This window comes from Astyanax mexicanus, chromosome 12 (genome assembly GCF_023375975.1).
Source record: "Astyanax mexicanus isolate ESR-SI-001 chromosome 12, AstMex3_surface, whole genome shotgun sequence".
Classification (NCBI taxonomy): domain Eukaryota; kingdom Metazoa; phylum Chordata; class Actinopteri; order Characiformes; family Acestrorhamphidae; genus Astyanax; species Astyanax mexicanus.
Window position 1 is genome coordinate 50078497 of NC_064419.1, and position 17312 is coordinate 50095808.

General features: G+C 38.4%; 2 protein-coding genes across 4 annotated transcripts in view; one reads left to right on the plus strand and one right to left on the minus strand.

Annotated features, from left to right (window-relative positions):
• mgll (monoglyceride lipase) overlaps positions 1-12883 on the plus strand; it is a 51127-nt gene extending 38244 nt beyond the window's left edge. For all 3 annotated transcript variants that reach the window (XM_022666103.2, XM_022666104.2, XM_049485618.1), the window contains 4 exons: positions 2245-2355; positions 5445-5534; positions 9135-9350; positions 11829-12883. In XM_022666103.2, coding sequence (XP_022521824.1) covers positions 2245-2355; positions 5445-5534; positions 9135-9350; positions 11829-11945 — 534 coding nt within the window. In that variant the 3' untranslated portion in view covers positions 11946-12883. The remainder of the gene's footprint in view (positions 1-2244; positions 2356-5444; positions 5535-9134; positions 9351-11828) is intronic.
• Positions 1-17312, minus strand: part of si:dkey-20d21.12 (uncharacterized protein LOC556245 homolog) — a 231458-nt gene that overhangs the window by 139271 nt on the left and 74875 nt on the right. The gene's annotated exons all lie outside the window — the stretch shown is intronic.

Here is a 17312-nt window from a genome sequence, read left to right on the forward strand (position 1 = left end):
TTTTCTGCATATAAATGCTCTAAATGACAATATTTTTGTTTGGAATTTGGGAGAAATTATAAAAATATGGATGTTTGTGTGTGTGTGTGTGTGTGTGTGTGTGTGTGTTTGTGTATGAGAACATGCTTTAACTAATCCTTTAGTGGTGTGAATGGTTTAAACCTGGTGGGAACTGTTCTCTGACCCCTCCCACCTCCTTTGAGTGTTAAGTGTTCCTTCATGAATATTCATAGCTCTAATAAAGGCTGATTGGGCGCAGTGGGAACAGAGCGGCGGGTCGGAGCTCAGAGAACAGAACCCAATCAGTGATTCTGGTCTCTCCGGGCTCTGGGTTGTGTTTGGGTGTGTGTGTGATGGTGAGGGATGTGGTTGGAGAGGGGAGGTGGAGATCAGATAGTGGGGGTTCATTTCCTGATGGGTGGGGTCTGTATACAGCACTGTTTAATTATGTTTACTCTCTGAGCCTCATGAACAGAGCTGCACCATATTAACCAATAACATGATGTGTGATAACGATCTGAATAATCCTGATATAAAACACCATAAATTAACTCTCAACTTCACTCTACCTCACATTAGACTACCTCACCTAACTCTACTCACACTCTACCTCACTCTACCTCACTCTACCTAACTCTACTCACACTCTACCTCACTCTACCTCACTCTACCTCACTCTACCCTAACTCTACTCACACTCTACCTCACTCTACCCTAACTCTACCTCACTCTACCTAACTCTACCTCACTCTACTCACACTCTACCTAACTCTACTCACACTCTACCTAACTCTACTCACACTCTACCTAACTCTACCTCACTCTACCTAACTCTACTCACACTCTACCTCACTCTACCTAAGTCTACCTCACTCTACCCTAACTCTACTCACACTCTACCTGACTCTACCTAACTCTACTCACACTCTACCTAACTCTACCTAACTCTACTCACACTCTACCTAACTCTACTCACACTCTACCTCACTCTACCCTAACTCTACTCACACTCTACCTAACTCTACCTAACTCTACTCACACTCTACCTAACTCTACTCACACTCTACCTAACTCTACTCACACTCTACCTCACTCTACCTCACTCTACCTAACTCTACTCACACTCTACCTCACTCTACCTAAGTCTACCTCACTCTACCCTAACTCTACTCACACTCTACCTGACTCTACCTAACTCTACTCACACTCTACCTCACTCTACCTCACTCTACCCTAACTCTACTCACACTCTACCTCACTCTACTCTAACTCTACTCACACTCTACCTCACTCTACCTAACTCTACTCACACTCTACCTCACTCTACCTCACTCTACCTCACTCTACCCTAACTCTACTCACACTCTACCTCACTCTACCCTAACTCTACTCACACTCTACCTCACTCTACCTAACTCTACTCACACTCTACCTCACTGTACCCTAACTCTACTCACACTCTACCTCACTCTACCCTAACTCTACTCACACTCTACCTCACTCTACCTCACTCTACCTAACTCTACCTCACTCTACCTCACTCTACCCTAACTCTACTCACACTTTACCTCACTCTACCCTAACTCTACTCACACTCTACCTCACTGTACCCTAACTCTACCTCACTCTACCTCACTCTACCCTAACTCTACTCACACTTTACCTCACTCTACCCTAACTCTACTCACAAACTACCTCACTGTTTCAGACTCTTTTACCTCACTTTACCTTCAGTGTGCCGTGCTCTACGGCAATTTACCCACAATCTACCTCACTCTGCCAAGCTCTGTCTCAATCTTGCAGACTCTTCCCTAACTTTACCCTCACTGTACCACACTCTACCTCGCTTTACCTCACACTCCTCTTGGCTCTACCGCACTCTACCCACAACCTACCTCACTTTACCAAGCTCTGTCTCAATCTTCCAGACTCTACCCTCACTTTACCCTTACTGAACCATGCTCTACCACACTCTACCTCGCTTTACCTCACACTACCTCACTGTATCACGCTCTACCTCACACTCCTCCTTGCGCTACCTCATGCTGCCCTCTCACTCACTGTTCCACACTCTAACCACACTCTACCTCACTCTACCAAGCTCTGTCTCAATCTTGCAGACTCTTCCCTAACTTTACCCTCACTGTACCACACTCTACCTCGCTCTACCTCTGTCTACCTTACTCTCTACCATAATACTGATGTCTCTCTCTGTGTGTGTGTGTGTGTGTGTGTATGTTGCAGGGTGGTGCTATCTCCATTCTGGCAGCGTGTGAGAGACCGCAGGATTTTGTGGGTGTGGTTCTGATCGGCCCATTGATCCAGATGAACCCTGAGTCTGCTACACCTTTTAAGGTAAATACACACACACACACACACACACACACTAGTCTGGATCACTTTACCTATCTCTTTACCACTTTACCAACACTCACTGCTTTGTACTGCAGCTATAGTGGACCAGTGCACTCAATATTAGAGTACTTTAATCAGATTCTATTTTAAAGCTCTTTCAGCGGCCCACACACAGACCGACCCACCGGGAATTGTCCTATAGACTAAGGCTAGTCCAACCTTGGCAGTAACTACTAAATGTTGATAAGCTAAATAAAATTAATAGTAAACATAAAACAATAAATAACAACAGAACAAAAACATACAGCTCTGTAAAAAATGAAGGTCACACTTCAGTTTCTGAATCAGTTTATCTGATTTTGCTATTTATAGGTTTATGTTTGAGTAAAATGAACATTGTTTTTTTATTCTATAAACTACAGACAACATTTCTCCCAAATTCCAAATAAAAATATTCTCATTTAGAGCATTTATTTACAGAAAATGAGAAATGACTGAAATAACAAAAAAGATGCAGAACTTTCAGACCTCAAATAATGCAAAGAAAACAAGTTCATATTCATAAAGTTTTAAGAGTTTCTCCTCCACCAGTCTTACACACTGCTTTTGGATAACTTTATGCTGCTTTACTCCTGGTGTAAAAATTCAAGCAGTTCAGTTTGGTGGTTTGATGGTTTGTGATCATCCATCTTCCTCTTGATTATATTCCAGAGGTTTTCAATTTGGTAAAATCAAAGAAACTCACGATTTCCCCAGTGCACCAAAAGCTCCTGCACCTGCTGGATGATCCAATCAGAGCAAAGCGTCTGATAATTATCTCTAATTAACTCCCAGAGCATCACTGATTACAGATCCCAAGACAAAATACTAAATACTCCCCAAAATACAGGTGTGAAGAGTTAATGGGTTAAAGGATTGAAAACAAAGGGGCGGGGCCTTCTGGTTATTACCTGCTGTCCGTCAGGGGAGTGGGCGGGGTTTATACAGTAGCTCTTTAGTTTAGCATATTTCCCTCTTTGAAGCCAGTCCACAAAGTGGCTCCAATTATTTACTACAGGATCCGGCAGCAGTTAACGAGCTGACACATTTAATCTTCGTTAGCAGCAGACTCTGTTTACAAGAAGTGCTAGTCTCTCATGAATAAATTTGCATACTAATATCGCTCTCAGTGCTGATTGGAGGAGATCAGGATGAGTCTGAAGCTTTTTCTCGGAGAAGACGAACAGGTGATGCATCTCTCCTGCTCACGCTCCGCAGAACACTCCTTTACTGTCTTTATTTATTAGTTAATTAATACGTAATTTAATTGATTGTACACATATCAAGCATAACATTATGACCACCTTCTTGTTTCTACACCCTACATTGTTTTTTTGTTTGTTTTTTTTTTAACAGCTTTACTGATCATATAGGGCACTGTGTAGCTGTATAATAAATAAATACATACTGTAGAACAGGGAGAAAGAAGGAGGTAATAAGAAAATAAAGTATATAGAGAAACAGATACAGAACTACAGCCTGAAAATATTATTACAATTAACTACAGAGTGAAATATATTATCATAATGGGTGTAGAAACAAAGATGTGGTCATAATGTTATGCTGGATTGGTGTATAGCAACCATTTCTTTTTCATTTTGTTAGGCTTCACTTATACTTTAAACTTTGTTTTTAATAAAAAACTAAAATATGTGTTATTTAGACTTATATTTCATTAGTTATGAAGGCAGGTGAAATGTAAAACCTCTGGAATATAATCAAGAGGAAGATGGATGATCACAAACCATCAAACCACCAAACTGAACTGCTTGAATTTTTACACCAGGAGTAAAGCAGCATAAAGTTATCCAAAAGCAGTGTGTAAGACTGGTGGAGGAGAACATGATGCCAAGATGCATGAAATTAAAAACTGTGATTAAAAACCAACCAGGATTATTCCACCAAATATTGATTATTTCTGAACTCTTAAAACTTTATGAATATGAACTTGTTTTCTTTGCATTATTTGAGGTCTGAAAGTTCTGCATCTTTTTTGTTATTTCAGCCATTTCTCATTTTCTGTAAATAAATGCTCTAAATGAGAATATTTTTATGTGGAATTTGGGAGAAATGTTGTCTGTAGTTTATAGAATAAAACAACAATGTTCATTTTACTCAAACATAAACCTATAAATAGCAGAATCAGAGAAACTGATTCAGAAACTGAAGTGATCTCTTCATTTTTTACAGAGCTGTATTGGTTTGTACTCACTCTTAAAACACTAGTTTAGTGAATTCAGTCATTAAAGGATTACTGATTATTCAGTAACTACTAATACATAACTTATTAGTAGTAGAGAGTGTGGAGCTGAAGAGTGAGAGTGCACACAGACCCATTCAGCCTTAGCAGTTAATAACCAGAATCAGGAGTGTTTTATGCAGTTTGCTGTTTTTGCATTTATCATTTTATAAAGTGAAATAAAACATAATATAGATAAGTAGACAGTAGGCAGGTGTTACACAATACAATACAGTCATAAGGGTGGTACACTATATGTATCTCACTTAATACAATGAGGCACATTTAAACTACTAATTATAATTACTAATAGTCTACAAATCTACAAATATACACACACATCACTGTATATGATAAATAGGAAAACTATAAAAATGATATAAAATCTGTTTATCAAATAAATTTAATAAAAATGTAATCAATTAAGGATAAAATATTATTAAATATTAATAATAATTATTGATCTGGACTCCGAGTGGTCCAGTGGTCTAAAGTGCTGCCGCTATGATCGGGAGATTGTTGGTTCGAATCCCGGTCATGCAGCTTGCCCTCAGCTGCCGGAGACCCGAGAGAGCACAGTTGGTGAAAATATATGGCCAAAACCCAAGCCTCATACAATGACATAAAACATAAAACACTTTTACGCTGAATATTGAATTCATGTGTTTTTAGTGGGGTTTTATTAACTTTGCCACTTTTTCAACATTGTGTTGATCCATTAAAATATCCAAGATGTATTTTTGTATTTTGCTTTTTAAAGTAAACAAAGAAAAAAATATGTAATTGTAATTGTTGTGATTATGGTCTGCAGGTGTTCCTGGCGAAAGTCCTCAGCCATATGATTCCCAGTCTCACTCTCGGAGCCATCGACCCAAAATCCGTCTCACGGGACCCCAAACAGGTACAGATACAAGAATGTGTGTGAAAGGTCATGTATATAAGTAGGGCAGTGTGTGTGTGTGTTTGTTTTCCATTAGCAGCAGCTGATTTATATTCTGCTCGTGTTCAAAAACGCTAAACATACTGTCTAAAGCTACTGTCTCAAACTCTACATCCATATACATCAGATTTATTACATATTTTAATAATCTCTCATTAATAAAATGTTAGTTAGTAGTAGTGTTTTATTGTCAGTGCTGCATATCATACATGTCCAAGGAAAAATAATAGAAATACATACACACTAAACAAGGTCACATATATGGACATACATGAGACAAAAGACACAAGATAATAGTGTACCAGTTATGTGTGAGGGGGGATTAAAGAGGGAATTACTTATATATAGACTTATATACAGCATTTTAAATACAACAGAGAAACTACACTGAGTCAAACATGCTTTAAAATGGTATAACCTGTTTCCTTATTCTACAGATTACAATTAATTCTGTTAAAATCTCAATCAATATCAAGTGCGGATATAAATATTTTCATAAATAGCTTTCAGTAAGGCTGGGAGGAGATATAAATTGTTTATTAAATGATTCCAGATGTTGTTCTTCCTAGTGTGAATGACTTTAGTATTAATCTGTAGTGCATAACTTTTGACTGGTACAGTATTTCTAATATTAAAGCTGTTTATTTTGTAAGAAATTCTATCATGACTTCTAACATGCATTTATGACCTTGGGACATAGAGGTTATCCGAATTCTACTATCGTTAATTACTATTAATAAACAATAAGGTAAATTATTTCAGCCATATCTCAGTGTTTCTTGTTCAGAATACAGTATAAAGAACAGAAGTCGTGTTGGGAAATTACTGCAGGTCATAAAGAGGAGAAATAGATATATAGTCAAATCAGAGGCTCTACTTTGCTTAATAAAATGATGATCCGTAATCGAGCGTGTTGTATTTGTTTAGAGAGCAGGACTCTGAACGCTCGCGTCATTTTAAAGGGAAATGATTGGTTAGTTATTAATCAGCTGACTGTGGGAATTAAATCATCTGGTTGAAGTTTATGGAAGTTCTGACCACAGCGGAGTTCAGCTGATCCGGATCTTCCAGCCGGAGGAACAAAAGACGCTAAAGTTCAGCGAGACGTCCGGAGCAGACCGCCGCTCACGCCTGTTAGAACAGAAACTTATAATATATTTATATTATCAGCAGCAGGAGCTTCATTCCTGGGTTTTAATATGAAACAGATGCTAAAATCTCTAAATGTTAGTTGGACACTTTCTTATCCAGGGTTTAGAGCTTCCTAATTCATTGCTTTAATAGAGGGTTTCTGCAGTAATTGCTATGAGCATTTGGTTGCATTTAGCCACAAAACCAGCATTATAGAGGTCAGGTCCTCACACTGGATGATTAGTTCTGGGTAAATTAAGCTATAATAAACTCCAGGTGCTATCATGTGTAATAATGTGTAATATTGGCACTGCTGTGTTGCAGTCGTAGATCAGCAATATTACAGGTTATAGCACGAACCTAATAATACGAAGTGTGTTATTGTGATATATTTATTCCACAGTTCTATTATCACTGTTTATTGAAAGATTTTAAAGAGTTAAAGAGGAGGAGAAAATAGGATCTGTTTGGTTATAAAAACTCTGCCAGTTAAAATAGTTCCATTGCTGCTCTGTTTGGCTTGTAAGCGCTGCATCGTTGCTAGGTTACCTGTATGTGGGCGGAGTAATACATGGTTCCTGCAGGTCCTTAAAAGTTCTTAAAACGTCTTAAATTAAAATCCAGGTAATTTAGGTCTTAAATTTTCTTAAATTTACTGTAAATTTGCTGTAGGTTTAACATTTTCAGACAGTGCCTTTAATGCCGGTGGGAAATCACATGCTAACTTTAGCAGTGAGTTAGCTACGTTACCAGAAAAAGAGAACTAAGGTTAGCAGAGAGGTAGCTAACATACTAACGTTAGCAGGGAGTTATTTAGCTACATTACTGGGGAGAGAACTGAGGTTAGCGGAGAGCTAGCTAACATAGTAACATTAGCGGTGAGTTAGCTATGTTACCGGGGAGAGGACTAAGGTTACCCAAGGGCTAGCTAACATAGTAACGTTAGCAGCGAGCTAGCTAACATGCTAATGTAAAAACACTAGCGGTGAGTTAGCTACATTACCAGGGAAAGAACTAAGGTTAGCGGAGGGCTAGCTAACAAAGCAAAGTTAGTGGCCAGTTAGCTCTGTTACCGGGGAGACAACTAAGGTTAGCGGAGAGCTAGCTTACATTAGCAGCGAGCTAGATAACATAGTAACATTAGTGGTAAGTTAGCTATGTTAAGTTTTGACTTCCAATAAAACAAATTATTTTCTACCAAAGAAAATATGAAAACATTTATTGGTCTTAAATTATTTTTATTGCGGTCTAAAAAAGGTCTTACAAAAAACATTAAATTTGACTTTTAAAATGGTGCAAGAACTCTGTAACACATGGAGAGCTTCGGTTACAGCACATTACCGGCTGATAACGGCACTCATAGAATGCCTCTCAGCCAATCACATTGCAGGGTCGGAACTAACTGTGGTATAATATATATATTTCCCAAACTTTGATCAATTAAAATGTTATCTTTAAATAGGAATGATGTTTTGGTATGATATTATTTTATCGTTATGTTAGTGGAACTTAATGATCTTAAAATGACAATAATATCGTTTATCGCTTTAATTTCTGGGAGGATATATCGTCAACAAAAGAATCTTTTTAAGGACAGGTCTACAGTATGATATTGTTGTTTTTTATTGGTTTTATTAATGTATTTATCTGTATATTGTAGAGTAGAACAGTAAATCAGTGTGTTCTTGGATGCTGTGCTGCACAGTTGAGTAACCTGTTGAGGTGGAATGTGGATCTGTGCTGGTATTCTGAACTGGAATGCTTTGAGTTTCTGACACAGGCTGTGGAATTTAGCTGTGCTCTCGTCACACAGAGAACGAGAGGCAGTATGTGGGGAATGAAGCTGAAATACTTTCCAGTCATTCCAGTTTTAGCTGATGCTGTACAGAGACAGCTAATCACATCAGTGCATCAGAACGTCAAAAGAAACATTTATAAAAGAGAAAAGAGCTGAAAATACTCTATATTAACTGGAAAATATATACACTTAAACTTTTATTTTAATAATAATTGCCTGCACCCCCTATTGGAGACACAGCGTTTCTGTACTGTGCCTATGGGATCCAGCACCCCCCAGTGGTGTTTAATGACATCGCATTTGGTTTGTATTTGGTTTGTAAGTGCTGCATCGCTGCAAGGTTACCTGTATGTAGCGGAGTAATACATGGAACACTTCGGTTACAATCCATTACTATTTTTTTTTTATTGTAATTTTACATTGCTCCTGACATTCCATGTACTGCAGTATAACTGTTGCACAGGGACACATTGCAGTGGTAATGCTGGAACGTTATACTATGCAGTCCTACATATCCTAATATTTATCTAAATATGTTTTCTTTGATTTTTAATTCTCATTGGTTTGCATAACTCTGAGAATATGAGTTAAATTAAGCATGACACTGATGTAGTTCCCCTCCCGTCCTGCAGGTGGAAGCGTATGAAGCAGATGAGCTGAATTATCACGGAGGGATGCGCGTGTCGTTCGGTATGCAGCTCATGACCGCAGCCAATCGTATCGAGAGAGAGCTGCCCAACATCACCTGGCCTTTCTACATCCTGCACGGAGACGCTGACAAGCTGTGCGACATCGGAGGATCTCACCTGATGTTCAACCAGGCGAAGAGCACCGATAAAAAACTCAAGGTGAGTTTAACACCTTACACACACTCTGTATATCCATACAGGTACCTTACACTGAGACTGGACTCGTAACAATTTATAACATCTCCATGTTACTAACCCTTCATCTCTGATCTTATATTTCACTATGTATTTGTATAATAATTCCAGACTGTAGTTCTGTTTCTCTGTATACCAAATATTTTGCACTATAAACTGCACTTAAAATCCTTTAATTTCCTCAAAAATGGTCAGTTCTACAGGAGTTTCAGTTTAGTTCTCCAACAGTATTAGCATTAGCTTCTAACCACTCCAAGCGCTAGCTTTTTGGCCGTCCAGAGGGGTGAGTAGTATCGCCCCTGCTAGCACTGCTGCAGCAATATTAGCATTAGCTGCTAGCTGCGCTAAGAGCTTGTTAGCTCTTTCGCCGTTTAGAGGTGATTATTATTGGCCTTTAGCCTGCTGCTAACCCTGGCTAGCAATGCTGAAACAGTATTAGCATTACCCACTAACCACAGCGCTAGCTCTTTTGCCGTTCAGAGGCGAGTATATTGAACAAATGTTATATTGAGTATAGCGCTTTACTCACCCAAATAAACAGTTTTCAGGAGAGAAATCTGTGTAGATTAACATCCAGCTCTCATTTTACTCATTTGAATTATTATATATATATTTTTTTTTTAAGAATTATTGTTGGGTTTATTTAGCTTAGCTTTACGCCACCTGCTGAATAGGAGAAAAACTTGGTGACACCTCTGTTGCTGTACCCCTGTACTTTCCCCGTCATTACGATAGCAAAGACACACTGATGCACCCTAAATCACGCTGTACTATGCACAATTAACGACTCAACTATAGAACACTAAAATAGAGCACAACCTGCGCAGCAACGATTCAGAGCTTACAGAGTGATTAGTGGAGCTGAAAATATATTTATAATGGGTGAAAAAACAAGGAGGTGGTCATAATGTTATGATTTATCAGTGTATTCCTACATATTGGAGGAAAATGAAAAACAGAACAATAAGACTATGCCAGTTTATGCTTCTTCGATATTTCCAGGATGTAAAATTAAGCTAATAAACGCTCTAAAAAGGTGCAAAAAACATTTTATGTTACCATGTTTACGTTTGTTTGCTGTCAGGGATTTAACTTCTCACCTAGAAAATCAGAAAAACATGTGATATGAACAGGGGTTCACTTACTTTCGCACACAGCTGGAAATACCAGTCGTGCTGAAGGTCACTGAAGTCTAGTCACGCAAAACATCTAAAAACATCTTTATTCACAATCTGTGACTGAAGTATTTACGTCACGACACACACGCAACACACTCACACACACACACACACACTGTAGCCCTCACACACACATTCTACACATAACTCTGCACACATGGAGCTGATCTGCTCTCACCCAGCCAGCAAATCTGCTCCACTCCAGAACATTAAAACCGACCCAACTTTAACCTGTTCCAGGTGCTCAAAAACCCACAGCATACCGAGACCGATCACACCTGAGTCTGATCACATGCAGGTGTGTTCAGTTCTAAAAATAGAAAACATTAAAACACTGATAATCTTTTATCAGTCTGTGTGGCAGGAGACACGTTAACTCAGGATCACTGTGCTGAATCTATGCTTTTTGATGATGAATTATGTTGGAAAGAAAATATTTTATCCATCTCTAATAAAATAGGAAAAATGTGTAATACAGCCAAAAAATAGTACATAGTAAATGAAAAGAGAAGTGATCTATCAGATTATGACGGAACACATAATGAATCATGTAGTAACTTAAAAACAGTGTTAAACAAACTAAAATACTCTGTAAAGTATTTAGATACTCTTATCTGGGGAGCTGTTTGTTAACTTGTGGTTTCTGAGGCTGGAAACTCTGATTAACTCATCCTGTACAACAGAGGAAACTCCTGCTCTTCCTGCTCTTTCCTGGGGTGGTCCTGATGAGTGCCAGTTCCATCACTTTAACCTTTTTAATAGTGTTTGTGGTGACTGACCTTTATTTTCTAAAAAAGTCATTTTTATCTTTATTTAGTTGAGTAGTTGTTGTTTCTCATAATCTGGATTAGAACATTACTGAAATATTCACTATTCACTGTATACCTGTAACTCTACCTCTTCACTACTTTACTTTAACTGATGCTCTCAAACACTTTATTAAGAGACAAGAAATTCAAGTAATTAACTCTTGATGAGTTCAGCACAGCTGTTAACTGAAAGCCTGAATTCCAGGTGACTCTACCTCATAAAACTGACTGAGAAAATGTGCAAAGCTAAGCAAGAAGAGTCACTTTGGAGAATGTAAAATATAAAACATATTATACACCTTTTTTATTAATATTTTGGATGATTGGTGAGCGAATACTTTTGGCAGTATAGTGTATGTATAGTATTAGACAACTTATCAGTATATCTGCTGTATATCTTAATCTGTGTGTGTGTGTGTCTGTGTGTGTGTGTGTGTCTGTGTGTGTGTGTACAGGTGTATGAAGGAGCATACCACGCCCTCCACCACGACCTGCCGGAGACGGCCGAGTCCGTCCTACAGGAAGTGAGCAGCTGGATCGTGGAGCGTCTTCCCGCCCCCTCCGGACCCTAGCCGTCAATCCCCCTTCTGACCACGCCCCCACGATCAGGCCACACCCCTTAGACAATTTTCTCCTTTCTCTCATCTCCTCACATCGACTTCTTCTTCCAGCTGAACTCCAGCCAGACTCCGTTATACCCATTATATACCTGGCGTGCGGAGTTACGAGGTCAGCGCCATCTGATCTCCCGCACCCCGGGTCAGGGCTTTGATCTTTCTGCTTTAGAGAGCTCTGTGATTGGCTAATGTGTCAAGCTTCTCTGTTTTGTTCTCTCCTCCACGCTGCCGGCACGGCGGGGGGGTGGCAGCTCGCGTTAGTGTAGCGCGGCAGCCGGCAGGAGGAACATAATGAGCCCGGCTGCCCCCGGCACCAGCCTGCCCTTTGTACGTTGCCGGGTAACGGAACACAGCTGCCCTTTGTTCTTTTCTTTGATGTTGTGTTCTCGTTAGTCAGAGCCGATGCGCTGCACTCCAGCGCCCCCGCTGGGCGAGAGCGGTACTGCGGTACTGCGGCCTGCGCTCGCTGCAGTTACCAGGCAACACTGCGAAATAACTGCGCCTTTATGAGGAAAAATAATGAAATAATGGTAAACGAGGGTGTCATGGTAACAGACTGGGAGAGGACTGGGAATGAAGAGGAGAATGGCTTCCCAGTGATGATGTTAACTGGGCGGAGAGAGAGAGAGAAAGAGAGAGAGATAAGTGATAGAGTATAGAGAGAAAGAGAGAGAGGGGGCAGTTTGGGCAGAGTGGCTGCATGAGGAACGCCCTCCAGCACTCATCAGTCACAGGATTTAACACACACACACACACACACACACACACACACACACACTTGACCACATGGCTAAAGGGTAAGACCCAGTGGGCTGGTCTCATCAGTCACAGAGATTTAATACACACACTCACTTATGTGCATGTGTGTGTATGTGTGTGTGTGTGTGTGTGTGTATATACATATATATATATATATATATATATATATATATATATATATATATATATATATATATATATATATGTGTGTGTGTATATGTGTGTGAGTGTGTGTGTGTGTGTATACAGTGGATAGTAAAAAAATAAAAAAGGAATGCAAGTTATCCCACCTACAAAGAATGAAGAGACACTCTTTAAGAGTGTATATATATATATATATATATATATATATATATATATATATATATATATATATATATATACAGTATATATTTAATATATAACCCCAATTTAAACCCCTGTATATCATTGATAATGATAGTAATACGTCACACTGCGCTGTTTTTGACTCATGACTGTTCTAAAGACTACAGACTGTTGGGTTGGGGGTTGGGTTTGGGGCGTGGCCGAGGGTTTGGGGGCGTGGCCGTGACTGTTCTACTGTGTGTGTATCAGAACGCTGAATATGAATACGAATGCAGTGATTGGCTGTTGGGCGCCTCCCTGTATATTACGTAAAGTTACGTCCCGTACGTTACGTATAGTTACCGATGTTTACCTGTGTGCATCACGCCGTGTAACTCCAGCGTCTCCAGCCGCACTGCCGTAGCTCCTGACCTCGGGGACGATACGATTAATAATGTTCGTAGTTACGAAAAATGTTCAACCCGCTACGAAACTTTTTTTTTTAACTCTTTAGGCTCAAAGAGTTTCTTTTACAGAGCTTCACTTCTAATCCTCTTACAGGTCTTTAACTGGAGGGACGAGGGAATTCTTTTTTTACTCATAAATAATGAAACGTATAATTAAATTTATAATAAATAATAGTAATAAATGACTCTCTATATAAATGACTGATGGCCTAAAATCTTTACAGGAAATATGTGGGCACAAAATAACATAAATATGTTGTTTTAACTTTTTTTCTTTGAAGAATATTTGCACAAGAATGTAAATAATATTGTAGATTTAATCAAGAAAAAAAAGAGAATGTTACTATTTTTACTAGTTCAGTTGAAACTGCTGTAAAAAACATTTTTTTGTGCATAGGACGAAACTTCAAAAAGAAGAAAATCCCAGGAAAACAAAAAAAATAGATATATATCGTAAAATGTGCGCAAATGCAAAAATATTGTTTTTAGACGTTTTCCGGGGACGGATTCACAGGCGTCTGTTAGCTGATGTATCAGATGAGGTGTGCACAGGTCCTAGTTAATTGGTTAATTTGCTAATTAATTAATTGTTGGCTAAATATATATACATTGGCTAATTCATTTATTAATTGACCAATTAACTAATTGGTTTGTTAATTGGTTAATTGGTTAACTGGAGGCAAGTTGTAAAGGTGTAGTAAAGTTTTTGTAAAGAATTTAAGCACAATTTTTTTCTTAGAATTGTTACTATAACCTTTTTTTAAACAATATTAACAATAATTTAAGTAGAAAAAAGCTATTTTTTACAGTTTTGTGAATCCGGCCCCTGAGTCTCGTTTCTAAAGGAATACTGTAGCATCACTTTATTTCGGGTGCTGTAAAGAACAGTGCACGAACACTGCGCTCTCTGGCGATTAGCAGTTCATTAGCATCATTTTATATAACATCATACTTAAAATATATATATTATATATTTCTTACTTTTAAAGCCACAAGTATCTGCTGGGGTTCTTTCCATCAGCAGAGAAATCACCCACCGGAAAATGAAGTAATTATTGAAACTATTCAATATATTCCAAAATGCACATATTATATATTATACATGTACACTGACATGCCAAAAGCCATGGGACAGCAGTTTAAATAGCAGCAGAGCTTCTGAATATATCTACACTGATGGGCGTGGTGTTCTGGAAATGAGGTGTGTTCAGGTACATTTCTGGAGTTTTATCTTGTTTATCTTGGTAACAGAAAACACAGGAGCTCCACTGACTGAATACAACCTAGACAGACGCCAACAGTCAGACGTTCATCGCTATCTCGGTAACACAGGCGCTGTGCCGAGCCGAGCGTACACCCCCACTTATTACACACACATGAACACACAGCAGCACAAACCCAACTTTTACATCAACAATAAACAGAATAGTAAATAAAATAACATTGCTGTTCCCGTAAATGAGCTGCTGGAGCTCCTTCACAGCGTCAACCAGCAGCTCAGTTTCCTCTGCTGAGGAGAGTTTGTTGAACACGTCCAGGTAGCTGCACCGTTACAATAGCAATCCACCAAAGTCAGAGCTCACCTGATTCTACTCTTAAATAGAATGATGAGCAAGAGACAATCTGATTGGTTTAAGCTGCACAGGACAGGCTTGGGAATGCCCACACTAGTAAATGTTGTGAGGTGTTATCTTGTGAGTGAGGTTGATTGAACACTGGGTAGAACTACGGGCATAGAAGGCTAATGTTACCACCCACAGTGAAAATTGCCCCATGACTTTTGACATGTCAGTATATATTATCAGTATATTAATGCCTTTATTTCCATATTTGCAGATGTATCATGTTTATACATTTTAAGTACCTTTATTTAATTTAAATCTATGTTATTCCCAGAATATTAAAGGAGAAGTCTGGTCTAAAATGGACTTTTGTTGTAGTAAAACATTATAAAGAGTACTAATCTTTGTTGAATAGCTCACCTCCGCTTTCCCTCAGCTTTCAGTGTTTTTTAAAAAAGCATTTTGTGCAGTTTTTAAGTTATTAATGCCTTGTTTTAAATATCAGGGCTCTCCGGATTCTACCAATAAGGTTTAGAGCTACTTTAATCCTGGATAACGGTGTAAAAAACGATTTATCTGCAGGGGCAAGAATATGCCCCATATCACCCAGTGTAAACGGGGGTTTGGACAAACTGAATTAAATTTCTGGATCTCAGAAAGCTGCAGGACAGAAAATTAATACTCTTTATCATGTTTTACTACAATAAAAATCAAGTTTACACCAGAGTTCACCTTTAAGTAACCCGCTCAGCTAAAATAGCGTGAAATTGATGCTGTGACACGTTTTTTTTATTCTGGAGATATATCTACCCGTGAATGATAAGCAGACCCTGGTGCTGACCTCGTGTAAATATGGTACAGATATATCATACAGATCGTCTCTAAATCCATGTGAGACTCTTCTCCAGCGTCGTCCAGAGCTCCAGCGTTCTTCCCTGTGCAGAACTGCACCTTCATCTGGGTCTCAGGGAAAAGCCAAAATCTCAAATAAGCAAATCATTTCACCCGTAAAAACCATTACGATCAGATTTCACATAGAAATAAAACTCTAATCAGATTTATTTATTTTAATTAAAGCTTTTTCTACAGGTTTCTAGGTTTAGGGTACAGGTTTGCAATCCTGGTCCTGGAGAATCCACTTTAACTCAGGATAGAAGGGCTTGTTCAGTCAGTGCTGTTTACTCACTGTATAAACAATTTAAAAAATTGCCATTTTCGCTAAATCTGTCATCTGTTTCAATGGATTGTGACCAAAATAATGGATACTGAAAGTCAAATTACTGTTTCAAAATCATATTTTTAATCACTGATAAAAATATCATGATTAGTTTGTAGTTTTTGGATCAATATTTGCTTTTTTTCCCGGCTGCTGCGCCTGCGCAGATCTCCACATCGAGGAGAGCGCTCCCCTCGATCGTGCTGATTGGCTCTTTCTATTTTCTCGTTGAAGGGCGTGACTTTATCAATAAATAAAACGCATTAAAAACTCTCAAAAAATATGTATTTATAAATATAAATAATGTCTATGGTTGAGAAATGGGAAAACAGGAACACATGCAGGGCAGGGGGATTCTCCAGGCCCAGATCTGGCAACCGCTGGGTTATGGGTTATGAGTTTTTGTGCGAAGTTATAAGCGAGTTATAAACACTGTAAGCGATGATCCACTATGACTTTTGACTGTTTCTGTAATCATGTAATAATACACAAAACTTCATAATAAACATAATAAACATGCTCAAATAATAGACCGTAGTCATCATGGAGAGACACTCTTAAAAAAAGGAAGGCTTTTCATTGGTGCATTTTAAAATGAGTTTTTTTAACATAAATGTAAAATGTGAATAAATACTGTTAACCAATGACTGTTTAAAAGCATAGAGCAAACAAAGTAAAGCAACTAAGTGCTTTAACTCTTCTGGGAAGACTTTCCACAAGGTTTAGGAGTGTGTTTATGTTTATGGTGTTTTTGGTGTTTATGGGATTTTTTTTACAATTTTCTCAGAAGAGCATTTGTAAGGTTAAAATACAGATTTTGAATTGGCATGAAATTGTTCAAAATCTTTTGTTCTGCTGAAGCATTAAGAGTTTCTTTCACTGGAACTAAGAACTAATGATCCCCCCTCTACCAAACTTTACACTCGGCACAACCCAGACTCGTTCATCAGATTGGTAGATGGAGAAATGTAATCATTTTAAGGTTATTTCTATAAAACAGAAGGAAACATAA